The 19,300-nt window shown below is 43.6% G+C and overlaps 1 protein-coding gene across 2 annotated transcripts in view; it reads left to right on the top strand.

The window, feature by feature from the left end:
- NID2 (nidogen 2) overlaps positions 1–19,220 on the top strand; it is a 60,806-nt gene extending 41,586 nt beyond the window's left edge. The window contains exons 12-21 of one of the 2 annotated variants that reach the window (XM_019725694.2): positions 6,049–6,168; positions 6,975–7,205; positions 10,734–10,955; positions 11,574–11,743; positions 13,997–14,126; positions 14,621–14,792; positions 15,453–15,610; positions 17,084–17,207; positions 18,105–18,217; positions 18,527–19,220. In XM_019725694.2, the coding sequence (XP_019581253.2) occupies positions 6,049–6,168; positions 6,975–7,205; positions 10,734–10,955; positions 11,574–11,743; positions 13,997–14,126; positions 14,621–14,792; positions 15,453–15,610; positions 17,084–17,207; positions 18,105–18,217; positions 18,527–18,537 (1,451 nt within the window). In that variant the 3' untranslated portion in view covers positions 18,538–19,220. Of the gene's footprint in view, positions 1–6,048; positions 6,169–6,974; positions 7,206–10,733; positions 10,956–11,573; positions 11,744–13,996; positions 14,127–14,620; positions 14,793–15,452; positions 15,611–17,083; positions 17,208–18,104; positions 18,226–18,526 lie in introns of those variants that run through there. The other variant, XM_019725695.2, reaches the window with a different exon arrangement.
- Positions 19,221–19,300: the final 80 nt, after the last annotated feature.

The raw sequence follows: 19,300 nt of genomic DNA on the forward strand, positions 1-19,300 counted from the left end.
TTCCCCTGCTTGAAGTGATATTTTAAGCATTATCTAAACATACATCCAATTCTTTCTCTCTGTTGTTTCCCCTCTCTTCTCTCTCTATAGAGAGGGCTAGCAATAGATGATAGATAGATAGATAGATAGATAGATAGATAGATAGATAGATAGATGATAGACAGATAAACTCCACAGATATAAAAGGATATTAATGCATACCTAAGTACATACAAATTTCCTCCCAGAAATCAAACTACTTTTAAGACTTCCTGCAGTATTTCATAAAATCACTAAACCAGAATGCAGGATTAACTATTCAAATTTAACTTAGAAATAGTGTGTGGCGTTGTTACTGAAAATCTAGGCATAATACTCTGGGTATAAATCATCGTGAAACTGGGATTAGTAGTATTTTAATCTAGAAATTATTCAGTGTAAATCTACATAATCCACTGAAGATTTTCAAAATGCACCCGGTGGCATGTGATTGAATTGAAACGCAAGCTCGTGCTGTCTGTCCATCACTAGAACACACAATTATGGTAAAATGAGACACTGGAAGTGAGAAAGTGGTGGGGGAAGTATTTGGAATGGAAAAGGGTCTGTCTTGGGAACATAAACCTAAAAAGCAGACTTTTCCCCACTCCTTGAATTGTGGGTTGCCTCTGCCACCACACACCTGGGCCCACTGAGCTGATTCGCTAAGAACAGCCTTAGAACTCCTGGGAACTTCCTAAGAGATCTAAATAGCCTGGCCCCCTCACTCCTCACCAGAGGTGTGATTCTCCTCCTTCTCCCATTCTTTTTCCTGTTGGTTGTAGCAGCACAGGCTGACTGACCAGCAGGCTGAAGCCGTGTATCACTGACAGACCAAACGTGTCAGCAGCACAGCCCTCCACTCCTTTCCAGGTGTGGCGGGCTCTTTGGTATCATATGAACTTTGCTATTTAGTCAACTCACATTTCCACTTCTGTACAGAAGCTCTGCTTGTGGTTTTCTTGAAAACACAGTTTATATTGAAATGACCCAAAATTGTGGCTTTTAGTTTAGACCTGCCCCGCACCACCCCACAAAAAAACACACCAAACAAACAAACAAAACAAAAACAACAAAAAAAACAACACCTACAACTTTAGACAGAGCTCAAGTGTTTCTCAAATTAGATTGAAGTAGATCTGTAATTGACAGATGCTTGTCACACTTGACCAACCAATGAGCTCCATCAGTAATCAATACACTCTTTACAGATGCGGGTACCCTCTATAGGTATGGGGGGTCAGGGTGAGGAACACAGACTCCTTAAACCCCACAGTGGGAACAATGCTTTTTCTACCCTTGTGGAGCTTATCATTCAGTTTGATTTAACACACTATTTGTTCTAAGAAATGAGAATATATAGAGAAAAAAATTCTTGTCAGTAGAATTTCATATTTAAACATCTGGCTTCTCAGGTCAGCAGAGATGGTGCTTGTAAAGTATTTAATTCCTTAGGTCTTTGGTTTAAAGAAGTTGAAATTAATTGCAGCCGAGATGTGATGAGTGTTGATCATTCATCAGAATGTTAATTGACGTTCGATGCGTCTTGTCCTAATCCCATCTAGAATCATTCTCTCTCCCTTCTTTTAACTTCTTGTAGTCTGTCCTGTAAGACTTGGATTACCTCTCTCGTTCTCTGCTTTTAGCATTCTCTCTGGAACCCACAAACTTAAAAACACAGGGAACCCATCACTTGCTTCCCCAGTGTGTTAGTTATTTATTGCTGCATAACACATCACCCCCAAATGTAGCAGTTTAGAACAATACATGCTTATTATGTATAGGTCAGGGGCCTGGGAATGGCTTAGGTGGGCCCTCTCTTTAGGACCCTCACAAGACTGCAATCAAGGGGTATGGCAGGCTTGCAGTCACATTTGAAGGACCAACCGGGGAAAGGGCCTCACATGGTTATTGGCAGGATTCAGTTCCTTGAGGACTGTTGGATTGAGAGCCTCAGGGTTTTGCTGGCTGTTGCTGGAGGTGACATCAGCTTCTTGCCACATGGATCTCTCCAACAAGGTACATTACTTCATCAAAGCCAGTGGCAGGCAACACATCTGCTAGCAAGATGGAAGTTATAATCACAAAAACGACATCCCCTCAATATGGCTTATGCATATTGGTGAGAAGTAAGTTACTCAAGGAAAGGGGATCACACTAGACTGTGAATACCAGGAGACAAGGAACTCTGGGGCCATCTTAGAGGCTGCCCTCCATGGTCAGTTACCTTCCAAGCTTTCCAACTATGTGTTGGTAGAGAAGGAAGAGTCATTTTCCTAGTGACCTATTCCATGCATAAATCAGGCTGGGCTAATCATGAAGGTGACTTGCAGGATAGGCCTGTTAAGTGTGTGAGAGTATGTGTGTGTGTTTAAAGGCATGCCACGGTGTGCATGTGTCCCAATGACTATACAGGTAGAGAAAAATAAAGATAAAGCCTCTATTCTGTGGAAAGTGCATTCTTAAGGCACACATATTTTCTTTTTATTCCACCAAACTAGCAATAAAAGGGTGTGTGAGGTTTTTCTCCAGCCCGTTTGTTAAAAACCAGGTTCCCTGGAGAGGTTGCACTTGGCTTTAGGTTCTCAATCTAGTCTTAGTCACTAGCAGGAATTACTTTATCCCCGTAGAGTTCAATTGTTTTCCTAGCCTCCCTCAGTCTGGATTGATTTCAGCCCTGTATTAGTATGAGCTGGATATTTCTCAGGCATGTTTGTTCTTATAGATCTGTGGTGACTTTTTGCCTGTTGCAAAAGCAGATTGTTTTGAGTTGGGACCTTTCCAGGCAGGAGCAAGTATGAGTTGAACTGGGTTCCAGATGGCCCGTTACCCAGAGCCATCGTTGCTCAGGAGGGATATGAGGGGAGGTACTTACTCTCTCTCAGGTTTCCTGTTCTAAGCATATGATGTTGAGTAAAGTACGGTAAAGTTGGTATAACCACAGGAGGAGAAGAGAACAAGGCATAAAAGGAAGAAGTTTATTATACTCATAGGTTCCAGAGAGGGGGCCGTTGTGTGCTTCGCAGGTTCACACAGGGCCACAACCAGATGGGTAGGGAGTGAGAATTTATGGGCCAAAGACTTTATTGGGGTCCAGAGCGGGATGGAAGTTAATTGGCACCAGGAAATGTCACTGTGTGGTTCGAAGGAAAACCAGGTGGGAGTGAGGGTAGTTCGGGGGAGGGAGAAGCTACAGTCCAGTGGTAGGGTTTGTTGTGAAGGAATTTCAGCTGGTTTTGGGTGTGGGCTCAGAATTACGGCAGTGAGAAGAATGTGGAAGCACCAAAGCATGAACTCAAAATGTAGGATTTTTAACACGCTTTCTAAACAGGTTTTTTGCTAGCTCAACAGATGATAGAATGGAGAATTAGGCTGAGATTGTGCCATCGTTTATTATCTCGATGGTAAAGGAGCTCTACTACGCCTTGAACATTATTGTCTTGACCTCAATGCTCTAAGAGCCCCTAAAGCCCCTTGACAGTGATTAAGCATAAATGCAGCTCCCTCTCCAATGGTGTAACAAGGAAAGCTGCTCCCTCACCCAGGGGCTAAAAGTCCACACTTTCTGTCCTGATGCCTGCCATCCTGTGAAATAGGGAAGAGCTTTCTTTACACAAAAGCTCCAGTTCCCCCCAAACCCCTGAGTGTTTGCACTCCTGAGGGGGGCTGTCGCCTGCTCTGAGCTCAGGCCCTGTAGTGGCTGACCGGACTCAGTCTCTGTCATGGTGCCAGGTCTTCCAAGGGTGGCAGGGATGGTACTTCAGGGAGCCTTAACCTTCTCCAACTTTTGGGGGGTGGGTTTCTCACTAGTGGTTCTTTTAGTCTCCTCAGGGACTTGCTCTCCATTGGTCATTTGTAACAGTTACTATCTCTCCATGGCTTTCGTGTCTGTGGGGAGGTGGCTGCTCTTTCAGGTCTGATCATAATTCTAGGCCATAGGCCTGAGGAACGTAAGTAACGGTAGCTCTGGAGAGTCCCCACTCTCTTAGTTCAAAAATAATCACAAGAAGCTGATCCATGGGTTCTAGAAAAAGGCCCTGTGTCTCAGGAATTCCTGCTTCCTGTCATTGCCTGGGTTCCTGTTATCATGAGAAGTACTTTTAGCATATGTATTATGAATAGATTTAATTTCCTGCATTTGGCTGGACGTTAATTTTCACAGCTTTGGTTTTGTAGCCAACTTTACAGTCTTTTCCAGACCCAAGGAACTGGATGGTCACCAGCTTTGGCTAACTGGGCATTTGAATTAAGTGCTTTAGAAGAGACAGAGTGCCAACCTCAAGGATAATTAAATATGACAATATAGAACTCACATTCGTTAAGATTGGAGATAGGTTTTTGTTATTGTTTTCATTTGCTTTATTTGGGGTTTGAATAGCCAGCCAGTAAACCTTGTTTGCTTTTAGCCTTGCAGATGAATTTACAACTGCATTTCTGCCTTTGTAGTTGAAAGGAAGGTGATCATGGAGACAAACTGCTCATCTGGGGAGAGCCTTCCTGGGTGGCATTAAACTTGGTTTTATCGAGCATTCAAGATGTTTTTGGACTTGAGGGAACTAATTTATGTTGACTAACCTCCCTTAAGACTGAGGATAAGCAGAATGGTAATTTGCTAATTACAATGTAAGAGGTTCCTCTCCTGTGGACAGAAGGTCTGTGTTGAATGTCCCATGTGTCCACATACTAGTACCTGGGAAATTTCCTTAGTCATGGGCAGGTGGCTCAGCGAGAGTGTTGTCATAGCCAGGGTGATAGAAGAGGTTCCATCTGGGTCACAGGAGGCAAGGCAAGGAGCCACCTCCGTCCCCAGCCAATTCACAGCAAAGTCAGGGTTGTAAGTCTCTGGCTTCCTGAGTCCGATGCGTCCCTGCTTTGGGCTACACCGATTGTCACAATTCACCTCTTCTGGGACTGTTTTCCGGGTTTCACACTGGTCATCTCATCCCGCGTTTTTTCCCTATTTGCACATTTTGAATGTAGTTTTGGGATGTTATTGCGGATGTGACTACGTTATTTTCAGTGGAGCCTTGATCAGACATACACCCTTATCCTCTTCTTGCTCTGGAAGACTTCCTGTCTCTGAAGATGGCTATCTCAACCACTGGGCATTGGTTTTAACAGTTAGCCTCTCAGAGGTGGCTTTCTTTGTTGTTGTTTTGGTGTGTGTGTGTGTGTGTGTGTGTGTGTGTGTGTGTGTGTATGTATGTGGTGAGTGCGTTATTGTTAGCATGTGCTGATTTCAGTAAATTAAAGGAATATACGTTGGCTTTTGTTTGGTTTCAGGATGCTGTAGTTTTGACATGTATGAAAATTAATCCTCATGGTACTGTGAGTGAGTGGGGGGGTCCAGAACTATTTGTACTTATAAGCCTGATAAACAGATTTCTTTTTATGTGCTGTTTCAAAACCTCTGATAATATTTTTTTTATACTTTTCTATTCTAAAAGTGGAGAGTAAAGAAAATTTCTGATTATTTGGGCATTCTAAATAGTAGGACTCTGATTAGGCAAAACTGAATGTGCTTCTAAGTTAGCTGAAAGAGTATTTGGGGCCTCATGGCTTCTCTGCAGTTATAAACCAGTGCCATAGGGAGACAGTGCCAACAATGAAAGGAAAAAACTATTGTTATATGTATTTATTATAGTGTTCCTCAAAGGAAATGATATCTAGTCTAAAGGTTAGTTCAAAGGTAATAACTTCCTGGAATTCACTATAGATGAAAGATGCTCTAGAAATATACTGCAGGATATAGTTTTCTGAGTGACCACCATTTGATTTCTCCACTGAACCTTCTTAGTCTAATGGGTTAATGTACGTGTCCCTAGACTCTGTGCTGATATGCTTGCCTTTAGGTGTCAGCATGTTTCTGCTCATGCCCAAAGGTCTTCTCAAGTTGATCCCTCATCACTGATCCACGTGTACCAAGGCCATATCAAGGCTGTACTAAGGCACAGATTAAGTGCAGTGAAGTCATGCTGTCTGTTCTATCCTTTCCTCCTTCCCTCTCTGTCCCTGTTCTGACCTCTGCAGATGTTGATGAATGCTCGGAAAACAGATGTCACCCCTCAGCTACCTGCTACAATACTCCTGGCTCCTTCTCCTGCCGCTGCCAAGCTGGCTATCATGGGGACGGACTTCAGTGCACACTTGGTAAGGTTGGGGAGGCCAGCTTAGGACAGAGAACCCCCAGCTCCTCCAGTGCTGCTTTTCTACAGCGCTTTAGCCCACTCTCGGTTTATCCAGGTCTGAGGCCTTACTGGATCTTCCAGGATCTAGATTCTTTTCCCCTCAGTTCCCTCCAGCTGCCCAGTTTACTGCTAGTTCACTGGCTGTTAGCATTCTGGGAGGCCCAGGGAGTGACCCATCCATTGTCCTCCCTACTAGCAGATCTGGTTAACTGCCCTAGTGATCTGCGTTGCCTTGTAAGTGCGGTTTAGATGAAGTATTGAGATTAAGTTTACTAAACAGAAGTCATATGCACTAGTGAGCTGGGAGCAAGTTCCCACGTGACAGCTCCAGGAAAACTGGCAATCTAGTGACAGCCATTGACCTGGAGCTGCTTACACTTCAACTCTGGACCTCAGAGGATGAACAGAGCTTTGTTTTCTCCAGAGTCTCTTGGGATGTTTGGACAGAAGCCATGGTGGTTCTTCATTTTATCCAGACAGCAGCAGGAGCCTGTGGGCTGAGGGGAGGGGCTGTTTTACAGTATCGTCAGCCAGGGACTTCTAGGGTGAACTGTGAGAATGCGAGAGATATTAGTAGACAGTGGCAGAGCTAAAATAAGAATCCAGGACTCCAAACTCCTAGCGCCTTGCTATTTTCCCCATGTTATGCTGTCTTCTAGCTATCGATGAAAAAACACCTCAGACAGACTTTGAGGTTGGCTGGTAAAAGTGGGTGGGTTGCAATGCCTTTTACTCTGCCTTTGTATGTCCTCTTCCCTGGCCCCGAAGACCCCACTTCAGGACTGAAACCCTGTGAACACCAGCAGCGCAATGCTCAGGCTCAACACACCTATCCTGGTTCCCGGATCCACATCCCCCAATGTGACGAGCAGGGCCACTTCCTGCCACTGCAGTGTCACGGCAGCACCGGCTTCTGCTGGTGCGTGGACCCTGATGGTCATGAAGTCCCTGGGACCCGGACTCCACCGGGCTCCACTCCACCTCACTGCGGACCACCAGGTGAGCCTGTCATGAAAGAAACCACGGACCAGGTTAGGCCTGGGCTTGAGAAGCATAATGGTTCGGACTGTGGGGTAGATTACAACCCCTGCCCAGACCATGCAGACCCAGGGCTGATCACCGTCCTCCTTCCTAGGAACACTCGAATGACATGTGCATACCTCTATGCACATTCACATTACAGGGACATAGAGACATGCACATGTGTGATCGCTGTGCCTCACTGGACACCAGCCTCTTAACCCTCGTCGAGTATAAGACTACAAGTTGAGATTGAGTGGGTAGGTCAGGCTGAGGCCATTGTTCTAGATCTGTTATGGCAGCTTAGAGCTGATGTTAAGACGTTAGGACCAGAGGATCTTGCCAGCCAGCCTGTTGTCCAAAAGGAAAACTGCCTTCCCATACAACTTTATATCACTTTGCCTTTTGAATTGCAGGAAACAGTCTGAAGGCTGTTTTAATATCAGTAAGAAAAATAAGCATGTCACTTGTGGGTGGATCCTGCTAGTTTGCTCTAAGCTAATAACCCAGCCCTCTCTGTCAGGCCCAAGACATCCATGGGTCCATGGGGAATCACTTTTGTCCCAGCCACCTTCAGAAGAGATGCAGGAACCTGTTTTGTTAGCCTGTGTGATCTGACATGCTGCTGATACATATCTGTCACTGAGCGCTCCCCGTCCGATGGAGCAATGGTTATCAAGTGCTCACAAGTTCATGCCAACTGCAGGTTGTCAAGGCAGGTTTCTGCTCCTTGATGAACTGTTCAGAGATGGGAAGAACTTTTTTTAAAAATAAAGAACTTTATTGTGAAGAACGTATGATTGGTTTGATACTGTTTTAGCCAAATTAATTCCTGTACCCATGAGCTTGCGATTCAAAGATCCATTTTTATTATTGAAAAGGGTTCCATTTAAATACTAGTTTGAGCCTTTCATGTTTGTGAGTATGAAGAGCTGGATAATTGCCACAAGTTTTGATCCTTTTAATAATATTGTTATAGCCAGGACATCAGTGATTCCAGATTCACATAGGTAAAAATTGGGAATGCTCAAACTAGATGTATACTCTTGTTTCCATGCTGACACTTAGTTCCTCTGTCCTTATTTTTAGGAAAAGATTTTGCAGGTCCAAAAAAAAAAAAAAAAACAAAAAAAAAAAACCAGAGAAATCCTGTTTCACTCATGCCTACTCTTTAAAAAACTTGGTTTTAACTCCAGCTGGGATTTGAAGAAATCAGATGTTTGGGAGTTGCCTTAAGGGAATGGTTCAGAATTCTAATTAAATTTATTGAGACAACCATGTGTTAAGGACAGTGATTCAAAACGGCGCCAAGAGAATGAGAAGTTAACGACTAAAAGAGAGACACGTTCTTCTGTGCAGACTCTTTCCCATGGCCCAGATTTCCCCCTTGGAGCTGGTTTGGCCGTGGCTGCCATTTCTGACTAGTCTCATCTGCATAATGGGGTCAGCTTGAAGGGGGGAGAACACTCTCTGCTCAAGATTTCAAAATATTTAAAACCTTGCCAACCAGAAAGAGAAATAAATCCGTGGTTGGATTGAGAAGGAGCTTCAAATAGTAAGGAATGAGAGGGATGCAGATGTGTGAGTGACGTGAGGTGCCCATTTCCCAGAAGCTGTGCTGTGTGTCCTCATTCCCGACAAAGAGATGTGCCTCATTGGGTGGTCCCTGAACCAAGAATGGATCCTCTGAGTTTGGAATGTGGACCTGGGGTGGTATTGGGAACTTCTCCAGGGAATCCCACCTTGTAATGGATGGTGTCCTAGGAAGTGGCATATCCCTTTCCGGGTTCTTTGAGACACATCTGGATGAAGAAGGCAGTCTTTCCTTCTCCAGGAGCTCTTAAAAAGCACTTTGCTTCCCATGGGTCATGAGCTAAGGAGACAGCCTGAAGGGCAGCCACTTCCTCCAAACCTGGTGCGTCTTGTAGTTGAGCTAGTTGGGTTTGAGCTCTGAGGATTTGATTCACCATCTTTCCTAGAAGACTTGTAGGTGCTAGAGCCCAACTGTAATGTTTCCATTTTGATTCTCTGAAGACATTGGAGGCTTTGACCAAAGGAATGACATGAAATGACTTGGTTTTAAAGGGACTCTTCTGGCTGCTGGTTGAGTTTACACTGGGTGGGGGCGGCGGGAGAGGGTGGAAGGCAAACCAGTAAGGCTTTTGTAGTAATTCTGGCATGAGATGATGGGGCTTTGAGCAGGGTGATAGGGGTGGATGTGGTGAGAAGTGAAGATACTCTGAATGTATTTTGAAGGTACAGCTGATGTTTCTTGACATATGGAAAGTGAGAGAAAGAAAGGAGTTAAGGACGATTGGGCCTGAGCCATAGAAAGATGGAGGTGCAATGTACTCGTAAGGAAAAGTCTGGGGCAGAGCCGCTTTGCTGGGGCAAAGCAGGGGCCCAGGTTTTGTTGTTGTTGTTGTTGTTAGTTCTCTGAGATTTCTGTTATACATCCAAATGGTGGTATCAAGTAGTTACTTGGCTGTATGATTCTACAGACCATAGGCTTTGACTTGCAGGAAGTAAATAGAAAGTGCTTCTCCTTTTTTAAGTCCCTTTAGGTAATCGTACCATAGATGACTGTACAAGTTATTTCGGGAGCTGTAGCAGAGTCCTCTCAGACAGAGAACTGCTGTGTTTGGGATAGGGTGGCCCTGTGGAAGCTGTCTGGGAGTAAACTGCAGGCGGAGAAACTGCTCTGGCAAGAGAAGCTAACGGGAGCTGAAACATAGTGGTGAGCTGGGAGGGAGCAAAGAGAGGAGGAGTATGCTGGAGAAAGGGGACAGCAACATGGCAGGAAGCTGGCGCCCACAGTAAAGAGTCAGCTTTGAGATAATCTTGGGAGCAGGGTGGCCAAAGGACATCTAGGAACTGGAGTGTCAAACAGTCAGTATCGAGTTGTTTGCCACCGCCTCCACTCTGCTCACATATACCAATTACAATTAAGTCACACTGTCAATTATGGACAGACACTGAAGGCCATGTAAGTAGCACATTCAGTAACACTTTCTAAGACGCACACTAGCCAGTTTCAAGATAACCTTCTCAGACGCAGGTCCTGGAGTTTGAAGCAAGTGGGAAATATTTGCTTTAAGCATCACGTAGGCCATTGAACCTCCAAAAAGTCCCCACAAGTGCTCTGTTACCAGATGCCCTGAGCCCCAGGTGGAGCGGTCCTGAGATCATCCCCCTTCCCAGGCTGAGTGAGCCCTGCCACCCTTGATCTTACTGCCTCCGCTTGTTCTTTCCTGATGTGGTGGGGGCTTGATGACAAATCCTTCTGGCCTGGGAAGACAAGAGCATCAGGATGCCCCCCCCCCCTCCTGACTCCCATGGAAAACTTCTTAGAGCACTTTACTGCTCTGCTCCAGTGTTCAGGGGGCGGAGGCCTCCTTCACAGGCACGAGGAGGAGGAAGGCCAGGAGGCCAGGCAAGGGGATCTTGAACTACGTGCTGCATTGTCCTTGGTTCACAATCAAAGGCTTTTTTATCCCATCTGCTCAGAGCCCACCCAGAGGCCCCGGACCGTCTGTGAGCGCTGGAGGGAAAACCTGCTGGAGCATTATGGTGGCGTGCCCAGGGACGACCAGTACGTGCCCCAGTGCGATGACCTGGGTCACTTCACCCCCCTGCAGTGCCATGGGAAGAGTGACTTCTGCTGGTGTGTGGACAAAGACGGCCGAGAGGTGCAGGGCACCCGCTCCCAGCCAGGAACCACCCCTGCATGTAAGTACCCAGGGACAGCCCCCACTCACCCTGGCTGCATCTGAGGTTTCTCTTGAGGGAGGCGGCCAGCTGTGCGCAGAGGTGGGCAAACAAGGGGTCAACAAGTCCAATGAAAGAAGTCACTACTGTGCTGGGTTGATTTATTATCTGGTCCACCCAAGATCCCAATTTGGATTTATTGTTTGCTTTTGTCATTAGCAGTTTCGGTCATTGGAACATCTGGAACCCAGTTCAACATGCAGTTACTCCCCTTCCCCAGCCCTGGGTGAAAGGGGAGTGTGTCACTCTCGGGCCCCAAGGAGAAGCTGACACAATACTGGCTCAGGTTTTTTCCTCTGAGGAAAAAAAGAAAAAAAAGACCCCTGCTTTGTTCTGGGGGAAATGTGTTGTTGTCTTCCTCCCTAGTAATTGGCAGTGATTTACATAATTGATCCTTGGGAAATAAAAACCTAGAAATTAGAATTTCTTTTAAGGAACATCTGGAGTACATCTGTCTGGGGTAAAGAACTTTTGATGTTTGGAGGCTCTTGTGTGTGGGAAAGTTTCTTTTCTTCCCCCCACCCATCCTGTTTCCTTTCTTCTGTGTGTCTCACATCTTCCTTCTATTTCCCTCGGCAGGTATACCCACGGTTGCTCCACCCACGGCCCGGCCCATGCCCAGGCCTGATGTGACCCCTCCATCCGTGGGCACCTTCTTGCTCTATGCCCAGGGCCAGCAAATCGGCCACTTGCCCCTCAATGGTACCAGGCTTCAGAAGGATGCGGCCAAGACCCTGCTGTCACTGCATGTACAGTGGATTTCTCCTGTGGGAGTGCGGCTGCATGAGGCTTTCGGATCTGGGCAAGGGCTTGAGGTGGAGGGAGGTCCTGGAGGGTTTCTAGGCTGCAGTCTGTCTCTATGGGCCTGCCATCAGCACAGCACAAAGTAAGGCTCCCTGCGGCCGGGTCATATCTGACTGACCAAGGCTTTCTCCGTTTGGTTTATAGGGTTTCAGATATGTGGGAAGGGAATTTCAGAGTTGTCAGGCTACTGAGGCAGTATGGTGATCCAAGGAAAAACTGACTCTTAAGCCAAGTCCTCAGGGTTCTCTCCATCACCAGAGACCCTGGAAATCAAAACAAGACTAACTACAGGTGTGGTTTCCATAGTCAATTGAGAATCCCAAGTGGAAATGAATTAACGATTGCCTCGTTGTTGCAGCCCCCTCTCCCCCATTCTGGTTCTGTTGACAGGCCTGTTTTCTCATCATCTCTGACTCCTTCAGAGATGAAGGTTTGGAGAGAGAGTGATGCTGGGAGAGGAGTGGCCAGAGCTTTCCCTAGGGGTTGCCTGCCACCCTGAGCCAGCATTCTCCCCAGGCACCCCATTTTAGAGGAGGGATTTCTTCTCTAAAATGAAGAAAAGAGGGGAATTCACCAGAAAGGTACTGACATTTATAATGGAAAACGGTCTGATTCTATTTCTCAACTTCACGCGCCAGGTACTTGCTCGTTTATGAGAAAGTAGTGTCCGTTTACATTTACTTCTGTTAATGAACTAACTCCCTGTCTGGTTGGCCCCAGAAAAGTTTAGAAGCAGAAGCAGCCAGTATTCATAAAAAGATGTTTTCCCTTTTTAAGATTTGAGTTTTTGTATTTGTGGTTTTTAATTTTTAATTTTGGCAAAAACTAGCATGCTCTTTTGTAGACGTTTCTCTAAAAGTGGTAGAAACTAAAATTGTCATTACCTCAAGCTAACCATCTATTTATTCTAGCCAAGTCAGATGGCTTCACTGCTTTTCTGAATTTGCCACTGATGAGGGAGGGCAGGGTGGTGGAACTGAGAGACATGGAATGTGGGTTATAAGCACATCTTGGGGAGATTTACTTAGACTGGGACTTTTTCCTCCAAGAAACTTTGAAGCCATTACACGTATGGAGTTGCACACTTGCCTCAGACAAATGCCGTTTTAATTTTCAAGTAAAATTGTACCTGACCTTCATTCCCCCACCCCCACCCCCCATGTAAACTGCCCACTTTTCCACCGGAGCCAAATCCTGCTTTACAGTGTTCCTTGTACTGACTCCTCTCCCAGAGGCATGAGTCAGGCCAGCCCCAGGAGGCTTTGTTAGGCAAGCAGGGCGCTGGCGTGACCTCAGGGACAGCCAGATGGCCCCTAGATGTTGGCTTTGTACATCTGCTGGGCTTCACATAGCAGGAGTCTGGGCTGGAAAGAGAATGAAGCACTGTGCACAGTTTTGGAAAGGAATATAACAGACTCAGCGTTTTAAAAAAGATCGTCATTTATTTAGCAATAAGGAAGGAGAGACCTCCTTAGCCAGGAGTTGGATGACCACCATTCCCCAGTTCCTTAACCCATCTAATTGTAGACTTTCTTTTACATCAATGTACAACCAAAGAATTGCTTTGCAGTGAGAGGCAGAGTTGGAGGTAAGGGTGACTGTACCTCAGGTAGGGGGAAAGATCTCACATCACAGGGGAGGTGAGAGATGATTTTACTGTTATATGCTGGCAAATTTTAGAAAGGCTCGTTCAAAAAGTACTGATAACATTTGAAAGGAGTCAAGTTTTCGCCCAATAAAATATTAAGAACTTACTTTGCTGAGACTAACATTTGGACTCTAATCACTGAAGGGGTTGATGTGTTTCATGAAGTCACTGTTGTTTTTACTGCCAACAGTAATAGTGCTTGAGAGCTTACTGCATACTAATTGCTGCTTAGGACACTTCACAAGCATTTACCATATTAATTTTTATAGCAGCCATATACAATGTAGTACCGTTATCTTCATTTTACAAATAAGGAAATCAAGATAGAGAGAGGTTAAGTACCAAAGTCACACAGCTAGGAAGTGTCCAAGCTTGGCTCTGACCCCAAGAGGTCAGCTTCCATAGCCCAACAGCTAACCACTCTGTGTGGCTGCCCATAAGACTACAGTGCAGGTTGTTCACTGCAGCCATGCATGAGGGAGACAGCTGAGCACGAACTCGGGGAAATGCAAGGAGTCCTAATTCTTCCAATTCTGTTTTGGTCCCAAAGGGCTCCATAGTTGTGGGAATTGATTATGACTGCCGGGAGAGGATGGTGTACTGGACAGACGTCGCTGGACGGACAATTAGCCGAGCCAGTCTGGAGCTGGGAGCAGAGCCCGAGATAATCATTAACTCAGGTCAGCAGCTTCACCCAGAACACACTTCGCATTTCATTTGATTCTACTAAGTCCAAATTATTTGCCTGTTTGATGCCAAAGCCTCCCCTCTATTTTTATCCAACAGGAGAGGTTAAGTCCTATGCAAATTACTTTCAGCTTCTCTATAAACAAACACATTCATACATAAGGTGATTCTTACTGTGAGCCCTTTCTGTTGAGAAATAGGGCTCTCAGTCGGAAGGAGTCACAGTAAGAATTCAGGATGTGGCCACAGTTGACGCTGCCTGGCCCCAGCACTGTGGATGGCTGATGCCATCAGGCTGGTAGGTCTGTTAGTCTAGAGGAAACTACAGGTTGCAGGAAAAGTAAAAAAGGCTCTGTTTCTCCATTAACCTGATTCTTCCAACTTACAAACTCCCAGGACTTTCTTTTTAAACTGTTCATAGATCTCTGCTTCAAGTTCACCTTCATCCCTGCCAAGTGCTCTTGTCCTGACTTTGTTTAATTTCCAGGTCTGATAAGCCCCGAAGGACTTGCCATTGACCACTTTCGTAGAACGATGTACTGGACGGACAGTGGCCTGGATAAGATAGAGAGGGCCAACCTGGATGGCTCTGAACGCAGGGCCCTCTTCCACACAGACCTGGTGAACCCCCGAGCTATCACCGTGGATCCGATCCGAGGGTCAGCTGGCCTTCCCTAATTCTCCATTACCTGTAGATCCTGACTGGAAGCCCTTGGATTTAAATGAAGTGTGGGAAGGGTCAGAATACGAGCAAAATAGCTCAAACACATTAATTTCACAGTATTTATTAGGGATCTACTTGTGTTGGGCACTGTTCTACTTTGGATCAGATGATCAGGCAAAGCCTGAGGTAACAAATGGGAATAAAGTGAGTCTCCTTCGGCAACACATTAGGAAGTCATATGAAAACCACAGTAAGGTTTGTCCATTAAATGAGGACAGTAACCAAAAGTCCCACAGCAGGCATTTTATTTCTCTGGCCTCACTTTCATTGTAGCAAGTCAAGAGAAAAATGTTCTTTTTCCGTGATAATTGCTAAGGTCATCAACTGGGACATATAACTTCGTCACTGTTTCAGTATTTGTTAGAACCAGGGAGGATTTCTATAATGTGAAAAATTCGTGCCATATTTAATGGGGATTCTATCAAATGAAATTCCAGAGAAAACCCTTCAATCTGTAAAGAAAACCTTCAACTTTAAATTTCAGTGATATGTTTTTGACTCAGACATACTTAGTGAAAAGCCTCAAAGACGATCTTGAAATTTGAGTTCTATACTTTGAGGAAAGTCTATCTTTATTTATTCCATTTATCCATAGAAACTTGTACTGGACAGATTGGAATCGAGAAGCTCCTAAAATTGAAACATCATCTTTAGATGGACAAAACAGAAGAATTCTGGTGAATACAGACATTGGACTACCCAATGGTTTAACCTTTGACCCCTTCTCTAAACTGCTGTGCTGGGCAGATGCAGGTAATACTACTGATAGAATGGATGCAAATACAGAACACTTCCTTACAGTGGGTGCCAGCATTCCAACACATTTTATAAAACCAAAGCCCAGCTTCTAGATCTTTGGGGTTAAATTTATAACAGTACGGCACATAATCTACTCCCATTGTGGTGTGTAAACTTTTGAAGACATGTTGTAATGATATTTATAATGAACTTCTTAGGGTTTTGGGGGATGTGTATGTGAATTAGGCAGTTGAGGGCTAGTACTACATCCAACTCATTTTTGTCCTGCGTGCCACTTCCCCACATGAGCATTTGGTATACTTTTTATTTATTTTAATCATTTTATTTATTTTATTTTTTAAAGGAGGGTGCAGCTCACAGTGGCCCATGTGGGGATCAAACCAGCAACCTTGGTGTTATTAGCACCACGCTCTAACCAACTGAGCTATCAGCTGAGCTAACCGGCCACCCTTTGGCATACTTTTTAAATTAAAAAGTATTATCCACTCTTGGAATTGACAAATTTAGATAAATGAACAAGAGGTTATTTTTTTTTGGTTTTTTTTTTAACATATTACAAACATTTATAAATATCTGTCACTTTGACAGTCAGTATGCTATTAAGCTGAGGACATTCTTTGAAAAGAGAAGCGGCAGGATGGCTTCTTTCAGGAATCAATTTGGGTTGCCAATACCCAGGTTAACTTTGTGTGGGTGATTTCATTATTAGCACAACTGAAAAGATTATGTATGTCTAGTTATACCAGTACACTAAAGAATATGAAAAAGGCCATTCTTAAAGAATTTATAATCTAATGAAAGGTACATAGGTCACTATTATAAAGCAGTTGTCCAAAGCAATTCATTTTTTAATAGAATTTGAAATTTAAATCAGGATTCCATGAGAAATGTGAAACTTTGAAATTCTTAACTTGTTTAGCTATTGCAAAATTTACAAGATTGGTTTCCTTTACATTGAAATATATGAGCCATGTTACTACTTCAGTTACTTTTATTCCTACCTAGAAACTAATACAGTCTTTTTAAAAAATTTAAGGATTTTAGTTAAAAGGCAACCTTGGCTATTATATATTGCTTACAAAGAGCAAGTACTTATCCAGATATTATGTATAAAACAACTTATGAGCTAATACTTGAAATTATATCAATTATAAAAAAGCTTACCTCTAATGCCCTACTTTGGGAGAAACTTGGCCATATTTGTTTAAATGCAATATCTCTTCCAAAAAAGGACTGAGTTTAAACTATTAAAAACTAGAATACTATTCAACAAACTAAAGACTGGTAATAGAACAGGAAATTTTAGTTTCTAATTTGTGTCACTGCAATGGGAATAAAAATATCTATTTCCTCTTCTACCTTTCTTTCCTTTCAGAAGGAATCTACCTGCCACTATTATTTTTTTGCAAGGAGGTCTTTTTCCATGGTATGAAAGGATCTTATTTTCCCTCTTTGATGTTTTAAAAGGAACAAAAAAACTGGAATGTACACAACCTGATGGAATTGGACGGCACGTCATTCAGAACAACCTCAACTACCCCTTCAGCATCGTTAGCTATGCAGATCACTTCTACCACACGGACTGGAGGAGGTGAGCATGACGTACTCTGGACGGGCCTGAGAAGGGAAACTGTTCTGGCGGACACGCCAGTTGTCTTACTAAATGTCAATAAGTGACTTTAGTAATTAAGCTCTCTACTCAAGTTTTCATTTCATTGTCTCATTAGCAGATAATACCATTCAAATGTTACTGCTCTTAAAATCATACTTTCACATCACCCAGAAATTTAATGCTATTGCTCATAGGTAGCCTAAAAGGGGCAGAGCTATTAGGTAATAAACTATCCAAAAAAGAAAAGCGTTCATCTAAATCTGATCTTCAGAGAATAAGAATACCTAAAGTGGCACCAGGAGGTATATTAGTTATATGATTTTAATGATGTTGTGGACATATTGGTTGTCCACCTGGAAAAATGAAAAATACTATAATTTAGACAGTTCTCCAAGGAGGAACTGGGGAACATTAAACAATATGTATGATGTTTAAGCCCTTCTACCCTATTCCCTGTAATTTTGATTTAATTGGTCTGGCAGGAGGCCCAGGCATCAGTATTTTAATAGATCCTCAGGTGATTCCAACACACAGCTAGGGTTGAGAACCACTGATTTGGACTAGTGGTTCTCAAACTTCAATGTGGCATAAAGAATCACTCCGAGGGTTTGTTAAGACATACTGCTGGCTCCTGTCCCAGAATCTGATTCAGTAGGTCTGAGGTACGGCCCAAGAATTTGCATTTTCCTAAGTTCCTAGATGATGCGGGTCTGAGGACCACTGATACAGACAAATCTCCTGAATCTAAGTGAGTCAAGAACTCGTTGTATTTTAAAAATGTGTTCTAGAAGGCTAGCAGAGATTTTTCTCTACTGTAACTGACCTTTTCTATCCAACCTTAAAGCCCATGAATTCACTCTTCCTTTCTGTTACCAGGGATGGTGTTATATCAGTAAATAGGAACAGTGGCCAGTTTACTGATGAGTACCTTCCTGAGCAGCGGTCTCATCTCTACGGGATCACAGCAGTCTACCCCTACTGCCCAACAGGTAAATGAACACGCTCAGGCTGTTCCTTTGGATCAGCAGGGGAGAGCAGGCTGTATCTGGTAACTGATTACCCTTGACCCAGATACTGGCTGCTGCCACTGACGTCGCCACCAGCAAGAGCCACCTAGAGCTTGAAAAAGTAATGGTCAACACATGGGGGTGACCAGTCTTTACTACCTTAAATCTACGTAGCTTAACTAAACACAAAAAAAGTCAGTCCATTAGGACACTTCCCTCTAAAAGACTTGCTGTTGCAGCTCAGTTATAAAATACTCATCCACTGTCCCCTCACCCCACCTTCCCTCACAGGAAGAAAGTAAATATGGCATCGTGAAGGACTTGGAGTTCACAATCAAATCTGAACCCTAAAGAACATTTACTGCAAACAAAAGTCGAAGAAAATGAAAACGGAAATTGGCCATTAGAAGTTCCTGGACATATAAGATGAAAATTTTCAGTGCAAAAAGACTAAGTATATTTTGTGAAAAGTTTATACCTCAATCTTTACTACTGTATTTTTTTAAAAAAGTTATTACCAAGTTTTAAAAAGCTAATAGAATTTTAATTGTTGCTTATTAAAGCAACTTTTTATAAAACATTTATAGCATATTTACAAGGTCAAATTCATTCAACTAAGAACCAAATATGCTGAGACCTTAAATCTGACTTTTGCTATGGGTTCTTTTTGGCCAAGAAATTAAAGCACAGGTGAGCAGTATAAAAAATACAATCTTAAAATCCTGACACAGTTAAGAGGCTATGCAGAACTGATGGGAAAGAACCAACTTATTTATAGTTTCCCAGCAAAAGTTCTAAGATTTTTTTTTACCTCTGCATCAGTGCATTTCTATTTATATTAAAAGGTGCTACAATGTTTCAATTTGTATTTTCTGATCCTGTAAATCCTCTATAGAATTACCCACAGAAATTACATTTATAAATACCAAAGCTGTATAAGTTCTCAAATTTTTTAGATTACTCCAATAAAATATTTTAAAGTCTTCCTATGACTTTGAGGATCTGTATTGTTTCTAGAACCAAGTTGGGGTTTGGCATGTACCTCAATGACAAAGGAAGTAGATT

Source organism: Rhinolophus sinicus, linkage group LG03 (assembly GCF_036562045.2).
Source record: "Rhinolophus sinicus isolate RSC01 linkage group LG03, ASM3656204v1, whole genome shotgun sequence".
In the NCBI taxonomy this organism is placed as follows: Eukaryota; Metazoa; Chordata; class Mammalia; order Chiroptera; family Rhinolophidae; genus Rhinolophus; species Rhinolophus sinicus.